Here is a 13,720-nt window from a genome sequence, read left to right as displayed (position 1 = left end):
ACGACTTAGAGTGGTAAAATAATTTTAATGTGAATATTCATTCGTATAGTAGGAAGAAGGATGAAATAATAATAGTAACAATTTAAAACACTTATTTTATTTATACATAACGATTTATACTACTTTTGTGATTGAAAACTACCACAACGTTGAAGGAACGTTGCCAGCCTGGGAAGTAGTGGCGCAGTAGCAGGAGACTGCTTCTTTCAAACTCAAATAACTTATGATAAGGAAGGGTACAAAATTATGTTTTCTCAGATCAGGTGGAAAACCTATTTCTGTGATCAATGAACCGTTTTAATCACGATTTCCAATGTTTCACTCATAATTTTTCACTGTAATGAAAATTACACTTTCCACTTCAAATACATGAAATAAAAGGGGTACAAAAATATTTTTCAATTGGAAAGGGAGAAAAAGGTTCCATTTCTGCTATTGACAAAGATTAATACCCGAATTTCAGTTCTAGTGGCCTAAACAACAGCATTTTCTGTTTTGTATCATTCTAATTAGTTCAGATGATACGCTGCAGATTACAGACAATGAATATAATCACTTCTGTATCACACGATTTGATATAAAACTTTCAAACTCAAATAACTTTTGATGAGGAGGGGTACAAACATTTTTCTTGGTGGTGCAAAAAGGAACAAGAATCCAGCTTTCATTTGGTATGGGTTTCATAGCATTTTGTTCAAGTCGGGGTCCCGCCCCCGAATTTTCAATCGCTTGTACCCCAAAATGGGGGGTGGTACAAAATTTTTTTCTGGTGGACAAAATGGTACAAAAATCAGAGAACACAATGGTATAGTTATCGTTCAAATCCGAGCAGGTTGGGGAAAGGCATAAACCTGTACCTCGACTTTCCAAATGCATTTTTTCAAAATGGGGAGGGGTACAAAAATTTTTCTTGGTGGTACAAAAAGGTACAAAAATCAAGCTTTCATTTGGTATGGGTTTCATTGCTTTTCGCCAAAGTCGGGGTCCCGCCCCCGACTTTTCAATTGCTTGTACCCCAAAATGGGGGGCCGTACAAAAATTTTTTTTGGTGGTACAAAAATCAGAGAACATGATGGTATGATTTTTGTTCAAATCTGAGAAAGTCGGGGATAGGCATAAGCCTGTACCCCGACTTTTCAAATGCAATTTCTTCAAAATGGGGAGGGGTACAAAATTTTTTCTTGGTGGTACAAAAAGGTACAAAAATATGGACTAATTTTTTTCCGAATTTGAAAAAGTCGGGGACCAGGTTTATGCTGCTGCGATTCAATACTCATACTGAAGCTCCCTCCATAGACGTTAGTTCCCTTGATGAAATTCTTCAACAAATAGATAACCCTGCCGTAGGAACTGATAATGATGATATTATAAGTATTGATGATAGAAATGAATAAATAATGATGCTAATGGAAACATTGTGCGTGATATTGATTATGAAAATGTTGTAAATAATAATGAAAATGGTAATGAACGTGAAGATGATAATAACAGTTTAGCCACGATACATTCTCAAGAGAGTTCAAACGAGCAAGTACCAACTATTGTAACTATCGTAACTATTGCTGACGACGATAAGATTGTGAATGTAGACATAACCAATTAGTACTTGAATGAGGTGACCAACCCCCTCGCTTGATTAAGATTTTTGATAGAAATGGATTGATTATTTATTTTAGGAATGCTAATTATTATGATGACATGAAGGACAAATTATAAAGAGTATTTGAAACCGAATACAAATTATGGAGTTTTCTGCTCGCGTGCCGGAGCCCTATACGATGAGTATGAACGGATTTTTAAGAATTTCAAGAACGTACTGCTAGATACTTTTGATTCGATCAAACTTAAACGGTATAAAAGAATGAACTTGGATGTGACACATAATGATGAACAAAAACAGGTAATCTCTAATTATCATGAGGTTAAAACATTCCACCGCGGTATCAATGAATCTTATAATCAAATACGATGTAAATATTACTGGCCATCAATGCTACAGGACGTGATTGGATACATTAATAAATGTGCTGTTTGCTTAAAGGTTAAATATGACAGGAGACCCGTTCGAGTTGACTATAAAATCACATCCACTCCTGAAACACCGTTCGAAAAAATACAGATTGATTGCTTCCAATATGACAAAATAAAGCTTTTAACGATGACTGACTGTTTTTCCAAACGGCTAACGGTTCATCCAATAAAAAGTTTGAACCAAGTCGATATCCAAGAACGCTCAAACGAGTATTTCTCTGCTTTCCCCATACCCAAAATTGTACAAATGGACAACGGACATGAATTTGACAATGCAGGCCTACATGATTTCCTGTTGCTGTCCCCAGCAACTTCTTATAAGATGGTGGATTTGAGCAGAACATCTGGTATTGCTCCAATCAAAATACAGAATTCTCATATCATTAATGAAACTTCTACCTATGTTCATAATATCAATACTGGTTACAGGCACGGCCCTAGGGACTTTGCCGCCCTGGGCGAGATCGGCCACTGCCGCCCCCCCGCAAGTATCCCGTCTTTAATTGTTAATCCCGGGTTCCACCCCTCCTTGAGCGATCGCCTAACGCCGGTTACACATTGGGCGGTTTCTGCCGGGGCGGTAATTTCGCCGTCGCCGCCGTTCGAGCAGTAGTCTATGAACTTGAATGGAAGCTTACACACTGGGCGGTAGAAACGCCGCGCGGCTATATTACCGTTGGCGGCAGCTGTGCAGCCGTCCACTGCCACTGCGGCTGGCGGTGATTTGCTGCTCTTGTCTACGCAGTGGCGTACGTGACCAAATGGGCGTTAACACATTTGGCGGTTGTCTACCGTCGCCGCTGATCAGTCGTCTTTCCCAGTTGCTCCAAGTCAGAGGTCTTTGAGAATCAGCCTTTTAATTTGTGTCTTGTTGTAAAGTTTGTAAGTTGTTTATAACATTTATTTATTGTTTTAAGTGTTTGTGGTTGACGAGTGTGAGAAAATGAGTAAGTTAATAGACAATGAGTTGTTAATATCATTTGTAGAACAGAGGCCAGTTTTGTGGGACAAAACCCTCGACATATTTAAGGATCGAGATGCAACAAGGAATGCGTGGGAGGAAGTGTGTATGGAGATTAGGGGGGGATTTTGAAACTCTGGATGACAAGAAAAAAACTGTAATATGTTGTATATCGCTGTCGATTTAATAAAAACGTTCATTTCAATGAATCCAAGCAAGGCGATTTCTCTGCTGTCTTCTTTTCCTTCGACGGCACAACAAAAGTGGTAAAAGTTGTTGCCTTTCCATTTTAAGTTAAACACTTAATAATATATACTTTTGGAAAATGTGCAAAATACAATTAACTGAACACTCATGAAACAGTGAAGTCACAACACATTTGCGATGAAGAACTACAACAATTATTTTGGCTACTGATCATACGATCATACACGATCATACTGATCATATTTTGCCGCTCGATGTTTGGCGGTATTTTTTCCGCTGAATGTGTAAGCTTGACTTTTTTTCGAGGCTGCGACGGCAGTTTCGCCGCCGCGGCAGAAACCGCCCAGTGTGTAACCAGCGTTACTATTGTGTCTCCGCTGTGATGCGACACCACAGAGTCTCAGTTAACTCTAAAAAATTATGTTTAACACTAGTTATTGACATTTAAACAAATATTTGACAATTATAAATATTGGGCAACAGTAAAGTCCATCAATATAGACATAAAAATGGGGGTTTGCTTGCAATTTATATCGTAGTTCTGATTTTTTAATATTTTATTTGGATACATGAGAGAGGTTCAGAACCAAATTTTTCATGGAAAATTCCCTTGTGCTAAACTGCTAATACAGAGTAGCCCAAAAAGTTCGTATTTTAGGTCTATTTTCCAGTTTTCAGCTATTTCCGGCAAAATCAGTGATCGGACAGAAAAATTTGCTCTTGCCTTTTTTAAGATCATAAAATTCTGAATGAAATGAGATCATTCGGAACTCTCTATCTCCAATGAGTACTGAGCTATGATTTTTCAAATATGAGTGATATTTTAAGGAAAAAAATCAATTTTGATCATATTTAGTATTTGATCAACAATATATCCCGATTACAATCTAGATGTAAAATTCAAAATCCCTCTGGGCATTTTTAGCTTCAACCATCATCACCATCTATATTGTCCTCACAGTGATATTTCGCACAATGATATAAGCTCATGAGATCATGTTCTATGAGAATCAACCGTTAGTTGCACTTCATTTCAGTATTTCCTAGTGGAGAGGCGCGCGAGGACACGATCAAGGATCGCTTAAGGATCAAGCTATCAAAATGAAAAAGTTTTCTTTTTTCAATCATTATTTTCTGAGACATGAGCGCCTAAAGTTTAAAATTTTGGGACAGATCATTTCAAATTCGGTACGAGATGAATCCATAAAATTCAAAGGATAAATTCTTCATGGTATTTTTGATTTAATAAAACAAAAATTTTCTGAAAATATCAATTTTTGAGAAAGTTTTTCAATTTACTAAAAATGACCAAAAATAGTGTTGAGTTTTTTTTGTAAATTGAATAACTTTTTCAAAAATTGATATTTTCAGTAAATGTTTAAAAATTTTCTTGTTTTATTCAATCAACAATACCATGAAGAATTTATCTCTTACCGAATTTGAAATGTCCTGTCTCAAAAATTTAAACTTTAGGCGTTCATATCTCAAAAAGTAATGATTGGAAGAGAATGTTTTCCTAAGAAAACTTTTTCATTTTGATATATACCGGTACAAATCAAGAACTTTGAAAAATATCACCAGTACAATAAAGTTTATTTTTAGCCTTTGCACAGCCTTAAGACGTACACTGCAACATAGTATTAGGCCTACTTAACTTGCTAAGTAATTAGAACTACAATTTCTACAAGTTTGTTTAACACACCTGTTTAATTAAGTAGAACTCGTCTGACCTTTGCAATTCCTTCACCAATTCTTCAAGATCTGGGGACTGAACTATTTTATGTTCGCTAAACCACTCAGACGTTCCTGGGACATTGTTGATCTTAGAAAAGTCTTCATTAGCTCGAGGTTGAAAAACTTCTTATATAATTTTACCATTCACATTTGAAATTATGAATTTATTATTTATTTGTATTTTAAATTTTCCGTTCCTTTAAATTTGCCGCCCCCAAAACCTGCCGCCCTGTGCGGCCGCCCGGTCCGCCCACCCCTGGGGCCGGGCCTGACTGGTTATTTACGTTTAGAATTAAGTAATATTGTTAATTTTCTCGCTAAAAGGAATAATATTGATAAGAGTCACTCAAGTATGATGAAATTGAATTTGAAATACACTAAGAATAAATTGAATGAGATTCAATCAGTTAATTATAGGCAGAAAAGAGGTCTTTTTAATGGTTTAGGATCCGCGATTTCGTGGATCACTGGGAACATGGATGCCGATGATAAGGAAAGATATGACAAAATTTTGCAGACAGTCCAATCTAATGAATATCATCTCAGTAACAATGTAGACAAGCAATTTGCTGTAAATCAGAAATTAATTGACGAATTCAATAATGAGATGAAAGTAATGAGAGCGAATAATCTGAAAATCAGCAATTACTTTAATTCTTTGTTCAATGAATTCAACCGAATGGAAATGAATCAGCAATCCTCTTTGTTATCGACTCGCTCCTGCTTCTGAATGATAAAATATCTGACATTGTAACTAGTCTCGAATTTTGTAAATTGTAAATACTCCATTCTTCTATTATTTCTCATGATGATATTTTTCTCCTACAAAAACACTCAAATGTCAGCTTTATTTCAAATAAAATTAGTGTGTTATGGAAACTAAGCAAAGTACATTGTGGAATATTTAAAGACCATATTTCATATTTTGTGGACGTACCGCTATTGTCAACTGTTTATGAAACGTTTTTTCTATTGTCTTATCCTGTCATTGTCGGTAAAGAAATTTTAACAACTATTGCGCATCCTTCTTTTGTTCTTCGAAATGACAAATTATTTTCTGGAAATTGTGAACTCATTTATGATGATTATTATTGTAGTGCAGTAAGTGAACTTAATGATATATGTATTGAGCAATTATTAAATGATAGGAATCTAGACGGATGTAGTAAGGTAGTTTTGAAAGACGGAGATTCTTTCATAAAATAAGTAGAAATAGTTGATAGTTTTGTATTATTTAATTTTAGTACATGTATGGTTCTGAATACTGATGTGAACAAGAATATTACTCTTTTTCTTAATAAGAAAACGCAATTCTTAAAAATTAATAGCTCAGAACCACTGATCGGTTACTACAAACCAAATATATTTTGGGAAAACGAAATTGTACTTCCAACTGAATTCGTAGAAAACAAACGACTATCCAACTTCAACTTTGATCAAGTACATACTGCTAATATAAATTTTCAAAAACTTGATGTTCTAGATGAGTTACTTCTGACCGATAATCGAAACTTATGTATTATTCTATTGCTTATTTTTACTGTAATTTTATTGATTGTTATAATATTTCTCAAATGGCTGTTTATCTGGCACAAACTTTGTAACTTTATCTGTTGTAAATCTGAAGTTGAAAATGATACTGTGCAGCGTGAACCAGAACAAATATGCCCCAGACTACCATGTACTTAGTTTATAATACTTTAAATATAATATATATTTTTTCTTTCTTTGAAGCTGAGGGCAGCTTCACTCTTAGGGGGGAGGAGTTACATCTGGTAACACCTAATATTATTGCTGACGCTGTATTCCATTGTAATGCTCGATCATAGTACTTTTAGTCAGTCTACTGCCAAACTTCACCGAGAGCACTTCTCTCTTATTCGCTATATATTTTATAATTATGTATTTGAAAATGAAGTTTTCTTTTTAAAAAGGTGTTTGGTTACCCCAGAAGTATAACTTATGATACGCCTTAATTGATAGAATTTGTAGATATAAGCTTCCTTAGTTTGGCAGTTGTATATGTTTTGTGCTTGTTCCATTTCAATGAATCATCTACTATTATTCCTAAATACTTTATATTGTCAGAGCATTCTATCAGTGGGTAATTACAATTATTGTTACTATTTCTATCACAATTATGAAGCTTCATTGTTGTCATGTGTGGTTTTGTGCTATTTGTTAAGGAAAAAGTAAAAAATTTTGTTTTTTTCTGAATTTAATGACAATAAATTATTTCTTAACCAACTAGTGATTTTTGTGAGTTCTATTTCTGCCGTTTGGAACACTTCTTCCCAGTTTTTTCCTTGAAAAAGGAGTGCTGTATCGTCAGCAAAGGCTATAACTCTACCTTGAATTTGAATGGAGCACAACTCATTTGCAAAGATCGAATACAAAATTGGCCCTAATACTGTTCCTTGAGGTATTCCAAACTTCATGGAACCCTCTGCACTCATATGGTTCTCAACCTTTGTTTTTGCTGTCGATTGCTGAGGTAGGATCTGAACCATTCAAGTGACACTCCTCTTATACCTATTGCCTCAAGCTTTTTTATTAATAAGTCATGGGAAACAGAGTCGAAGGCCTTTGCTGAATCTGGAAATACTGCTTAACATTTATTCTTCTCCTCTAAATTGCTAGTTACAAATTTTGATAATCCTAGTACAGCTAATTCTGTAACCTTTGAGGAAGCCAAATTGGTTAGGAGAGAGAATATTATTAATTTCTAAAAAGCTTACTAATCTTGATTAAACTAGTTTTTCTAAAATTTTTTAAACATTGCTAATCAGTGAAATAGGTCTATAATATTACTAATAATTAGTTTATCACCTGCTTTATGTATAGGTCTGACACAGATTTGCTTCATTGCTCTTGGAAAAGTACTATAATTTATAACAAGCTCTGATTGGAAATATGAGTTAAAGGTTTAGAAATTAAATCTTTTATTCCTTTCAAGGTCCTGTTATCTAATCCATCTAGGCCTGGTACACTATTGCTGTGTGAAGAATCAATTGTGTTTATTATTTCATTTTCATCTATGGGGAAAAGAAAAATATTTTTTGGTACATGCAATTCTGGTACATTATCTGCTATAATTTGGTTAATATTTTTATTCAGACTCAGATAATTTTTTAGCCATACTCTCTCCAATATTAACAAAGAAATTATGTCTGCATGAATTTGTTAATGTTCTTGTTATTTATGAAGTCAAGGGCTCTGAAGATATCCTGAAATCAATCGGTTATTTGTTTCAGGAAACATGTATTTGTGGTGCCAATGAAACGCTGCTTACAAGGCTTCCAATTCAAGGGATGCCAGAGGATTTGCCCAACAATCTATGACCCAATCTGCGCTACGGATGGCAAGACCTATTCCAACGACTGCTTCCTCGAAATCGAAAACTGCCGAACAAGATCAGTGGTCACTAAACTCTATCACGGAGTTTGTGGACAGCCAATCCAGGAGCAAAAAAATTATCTTTATTAGTCACTCACTGTGATGCGGAATAATCAAACTTCAGTTGAAAATGGTCGATCCATGAATGAGTTAATGAAGAAGACTGACAAATGGCTGCAGGTATTCTCATGTTTTATTTTCTAATTTTACAGCTCAATTTCGCAGCTTACAAAAACTTAGATGGCAAACATATTTTTCAAATACTACTTGAAAAATGTATTATTGTTATTTCAAATATCATTTAACTATCATTGTTACCCATTACCCTGGTCCTCAGCTAAATTCAAATTCAATCATGAATGAGTCTCACAAAATGTATTAATCCAATATAGTCATTCCCTATCCTGACGAGCTTCGAGGTACTACATAATAATTATGTTCCAGTAATACTGAACATGATAATTACAATTCCAGTAATACTGATCATCGCTACTTGCTGGACTTTGATGTAAATGTTGAATACCGACTTTTCTAACGTAGCCTGCAGCGCAAACAAGATAAATATGCAATCAATGAAAGCTTAGCAGCTTTATGTGGCATGTTAACATGTTTCTCTTTTTATTTATTCATTATGTAGCATATCAATAATTATTATTAGAATAGAAATAAGAACATAAGTGTTATTAGATATGATACCATGCTAGCGATGAATTCTGTTGGTGGCGTCCAAAATCTTTCTCTGTAAACTAAATAAAACTTTCTTGAAGATTCAAACACTTTCTAAACGCACTATTTGAGTAGTTGAGAATCGATTGATCCTTATTTATTTCACCGACCATGTATTCTGCTTATTCAAATTCATTACATATTGGATGGTACCAGCAAAGCTATACATCGTTGAGAATTGAACGGAATGGTAATACAATGGTAATCACTCACAATTTAAACACTTGACTATTTTGAGATAATTATCCAAAACTTTGTAATCTATTAATGTAATCTAATTGAATAGCTCTATTATAGATGGGCCAAATCATGAAGAGTAATATCAAGAAATTGATCTAAAACAAAAATTGTCGATGATAAATAATTGCGGGTCTTAGAAATATTAATAACAACTCTATGCAAATTTTAAAACTTTAAAGTTGAAAAACATTCACTCACTATTTAGTGACGACCGTTGGCCTTGGTGCCCAAGCATACTCTGAAACTGATCAGCAATAAGATTTAATTTTCAAGTGTCTAAAATTGAGTATTATTCAGCAATTGAGCAAAGTATTGATCTTAATCGACATATTATTCTATTCAATTCTCTTCCTTTGGTCAATATTCGCAGTCTTGAAAGTTTTTGATCTATTCTTGAAGTCTATTCGTCTATTGTTAGTCTAAGATCTATTGATCTATTGACATCTATTAAGTATAAGTCTATTGATCTATTCTTCTGGAAGTCTATTATTTGATCTACCTTTCACTATGTTGAATTTTTTTATTAAAGAATGCGAACCATATTTAGAAGAATTTGTTAAGTGTTATGAGCAGAGCCGGAGGTATCTGATCGTCCTCATCAATTTAAATTCTCTAAACTGATGGTTCATTTCGAATGCGAATTTCAGATATTGATAATATAGGCTACCGGTATTGTGACAGATGTTTATTTTTTCAATTGTAAATGCAAATTTTGAGGTTACCTAAGCGCAGCCTGAAAAAATGTAATCAATTATTCCAAGCATGTTACTTTGTTGTATTAAAGTACCTATAGGGAAAACTATAATGAGTAGAGTCCTAAAAAGTAATTGTTGCCTAGATTCATGAATTAATGGATCTATTGCTTATATACCGTTTCTCTAATTATGCTACTATACTGAAATAATTGTATTTTGTATTGAAACAGCTGAAGAAACGTTCAAATGAAAGAGTTTGATGAATTCGAGTGGAAGAGTAGCCTTATCTTATTCACTGTTCTCGTTGAGCTTATAGAAGGGTATAGAACCCTCACATTAGTAGTATCTACAACTTTGGCGCTTGTATTTATGAGATTCTAACAAGAAATTCATGAAATTGTTGATTCTCATTCACAGCTAATATGGTGCTACATGCTTCAGAATTTCTTCCTTATCTATATCTAGAAATAAGAGTTTCCAGTTTTAAAAGGTGAATTGAGTTTTTTTCACAAGACATGTTTTAGCATAAGTAATTCTGAAATTCGTTTATAAATTGTCAATCAATTTCAAAGATTTCATCGTTCATGTCATCAGTACAAATAATAGGAGCAAAAAAAAAACAGTAGTCGAAAATAAAAGTTCATAATGGAATACGTCACTGTAATGAATTGCATTATCGTTGTGTATCAGGCTGTATTTTTGAAAATAAAATCAAATGTTTTTGTACCAGTTTAGTAATTATTCGTATCCATTTCAATAAAAGATCCTTCACTCATGTGCTGTGCATTAGTTCAATGTATAGCTCACATGCCAACATTTTTATAACTTCGTTTTCTTCGTGAGATTGATAGATTCATGTGAAATTATAACATTTCATTATATAATCAATATTTTCCACATGTAGAGAAGAAAAAATGTTTAAAAGGTGAATTGATTTTTTTTCACAAGACATGTTTTTGCATAAGTAATTCTGAAATTCATTTATCAATTGTCAATCAATTTCAAAGATTTCATCGTACAACTTTACATGTTTGCATATTGAAATTCATTCATCCACTGTGCTAAGGTAGCCTATGGAGATTTATCATTTTTTGGGAATATCCTCTTGACAAGAATGTCTCTTTATTTTATTCATCTACCTTTTTCTTTGATCCTTCGAAACAGCTGCAACTCTAATTTGAGAAATCGTTTACCACGCCAAAGTTCCGATGGAATGTTCTAACTTATGAACAATACAATCACGCAGTGAAATAAATGAGAAGCTACAATATTCAATTCACATTGGTAATGAACAGGCAGTATTCATATTCAAAATGTGACCTCATTTTGAATATGAATACTATAATAGTGTGAAGTGTGACCTCACTACTTTGCATTGAAGGATTTTGAACAAAAAATCGAAAGGATGACTCAAAACTTTCAATAGCTTAATAAAGTATTTATTTTGTGACAAGTGAAATTCAAGTGCGTTGAGGCTTTAAAAATATGGTCAATAGAGCGATTCCTGTTGTAAACAGTGGTTTTGTTGATGTTCATGTCAAACTCAAAATTTCTTATGTTAACAGGTTTCACCAAAAGATAATGAAGAACAATGACAATGAGAAAGACAATGAAGTTGAAGTTATAACGTACATGATTGCTATCATTCGAATTGTTGATGATTAATAATATTGGGCTAGTGATCAATAAAATTTGATGATTCAGAACTAATGAAAACTACACTTCAGTGTAAAACTTTGAGTTATAGCTCTTCTTTTCGATCGTAATGATTGTTTGGGATTGCATGTTGAGGTGCAGCATCAACATCAATATCGAAATGCAGTGGCGATAATTTCTCCTTGGTATCCTCTTTGAATCTGCGTAACAAATAACTATTATTGCATATTGATAACAGTAGCTTGATTATTTTTAGCATAGGAAATTAGAATATATAGCTTCAAACTTCTTATCCTCTTTGGTTTAGTTCCAGCATTCAAGCTATGCAACAGACAAAATTTTTTGATTAGTATACTGTCAAGTTATCAAAAGAGACATTATTTTTAGGAATTTTTTTCCGATTATCACTTTTTGAGATATGAGCGCCTAAAGTTTAGATCTTTGAGACAGATCATTTCAAATTCGGTGAGAGATAAATTCTTCATGGTATTGATGATAGTATAGAAAATATTCCTCAAAATAATAATTTTTCAGAAAGTTATTTCATTTTCAAAAAAATAACTGGAAATAACATTAACTTTCTCAAAAATTGATATTTTGACGATTTTTTTTCTATTATATCAACAATGGGCCTACCAAAGAGAATTTATCCTCAGAATTACGTTAATTTTAAATGATCTTAGCAAATTTGAAATGGTTTGTCCTCAAAATTTAAACTTTAGGCGCTCATATCTCAAAAAGCAATAATCGGAAAAAAATGTCTGAGAAAAATTTCCTATTTTGATAACTTGACAGTATACAAATCGATCAACTTTGAGAAATATCACCAGCAGAGAGCTCCAGCCTGCTGCACAGTCTTTTTTTGAAAGATCAACTCATTAGTTTGTGACGTGGCGTGAGTAGGCCCAAAATATAGTATATCAATAATATTACCTGAATGTGTGGCCCCTCCTGCTTCCATATGAATAACATTTAAGAAGGATTGTTGTATTCAAATTGATATTTTATTCACGATTGTCAAAATTTGAAAAAATGTAAATTGAATTATAAATTAATGTCATCTGTGATTGTCATTTTTCCAATAATTGGATTACTTTCATTGATGATAGAACTCATAATTATTGAGAACTAATAGAAACTATACTTTAGAATATTGAATAACTGTAGGATATGAGATTTTAGCGATGACAATTCTATTTTGACGTATGATATAATATCATCATATGAGAGTAGTCATGTGATTAATTCAAAAAGCAGCATCGTTAATGAAATAAATAAACATGTTAAGTTTTAGGAGAATAAAGCTCAATGAATAGATAAAGAAAATGTAAAATGTGAATGTGTGGAATTGATGAAAGTTTTAATGATTTGTATCAGGATATTGATTCAAAGAATAATATCCTACATTTTGGGGGCTCGTCCGGGATTGGATTCAATTGAACAGGATATCTAAAGTTTTGTGTAAAATATATCATATTTAGTAAGGTCAAAGAGATGTGACTTGCTGAAAACAGCAGAAGAGTTGAATATTGATCTGCCTTTTGATGTGAGAATAGTACAAATAAGTAAATTTATCACCGAATCAGAAGGCTACGACGAAGAGTTTACCAATAATTTGTTGGAGAGAGTAGAGACAAATAGAGAAAATGATGAGATAAAGGAACGAGAACGAAAACGTGAAGAAAAGGAACGAGAACGTGGGAAAAGGAGCGTGAAGAAAAACGAGAATGAAAAGAAATGGAACGTGAAGAGAGACGAGAACGTGATGAAATATTTATTTTGCAACTTGAGCAGAAATTTGAATTGAGAAAATTCCAACTTCGAAACAGAGTTTGTGGTAACTATAATCACAATCAAGAAGTTATAGTTTTGACGCGGAGTTGATTTCTAACCATGGTAAGTTGGAAAATTTTCCAAAACCTAGATTTGAATACCGAAATCAATCTAAAAATTTACAAGCATTTGATCTAATTCCTTGTAATGATAACTTGTCAAATCCTTGCAGTGGAGAATTATTGAAAATTGATGATCAGAAACTTGGAAGTATTAATGGTTATGTCAGTTTAAAATCTGT

At 33.3% G+C, this 13,720-nt stretch overlaps 1 protein-coding gene and 1 long non-coding RNA gene across 2 annotated transcripts in view; one reads left to right on the top strand and one right to left on the bottom strand.

Annotated features, from left to right (window-relative positions):
- Positions 1-10,728, top strand: part of LOC111044942 (agrin) — a 118,903-nt gene extending 108,175 nt beyond the window's left edge. The window contains exon 9 of the mRNA XM_022330216.2: positions 8,188-10,728. Coding sequence (XP_022185908.1) covers positions 8,188-8,419 — 232 coding nt within the window. The 3' untranslated portion in view covers positions 8,420-10,728. The remainder of the gene's footprint in view (positions 1-8,187) is intronic.
- A 689-nt stretch (positions 10,729-11,417) lies between these two features.
- Positions 11,418-13,720, bottom strand: part of LOC120355081 — a 60,919-nt gene continuing 58,616 nt past the window's right edge. Inside the window, exon 3 of the long non-coding RNA XR_005573422.1 lies at positions 11,418-11,846. This is a non-coding gene — a long non-coding RNA (uncharacterized LOC120355081). The remainder of the gene's footprint in view (positions 11,847-13,720) is intronic.

The sequence above is a fragment of the Nilaparvata lugens genome, chromosome X (genome assembly GCF_014356525.2).
Source record: "Nilaparvata lugens isolate BPH chromosome X, ASM1435652v1, whole genome shotgun sequence".
Lineage (NCBI taxonomy): Eukaryota > Metazoa > Arthropoda > Insecta > Hemiptera > Delphacidae > Nilaparvata > Nilaparvata lugens.
The sequence above is the reverse complement of the archived record's forward strand: the minus strand, read 5'-3'. Positions and strand labels throughout refer to the sequence as shown.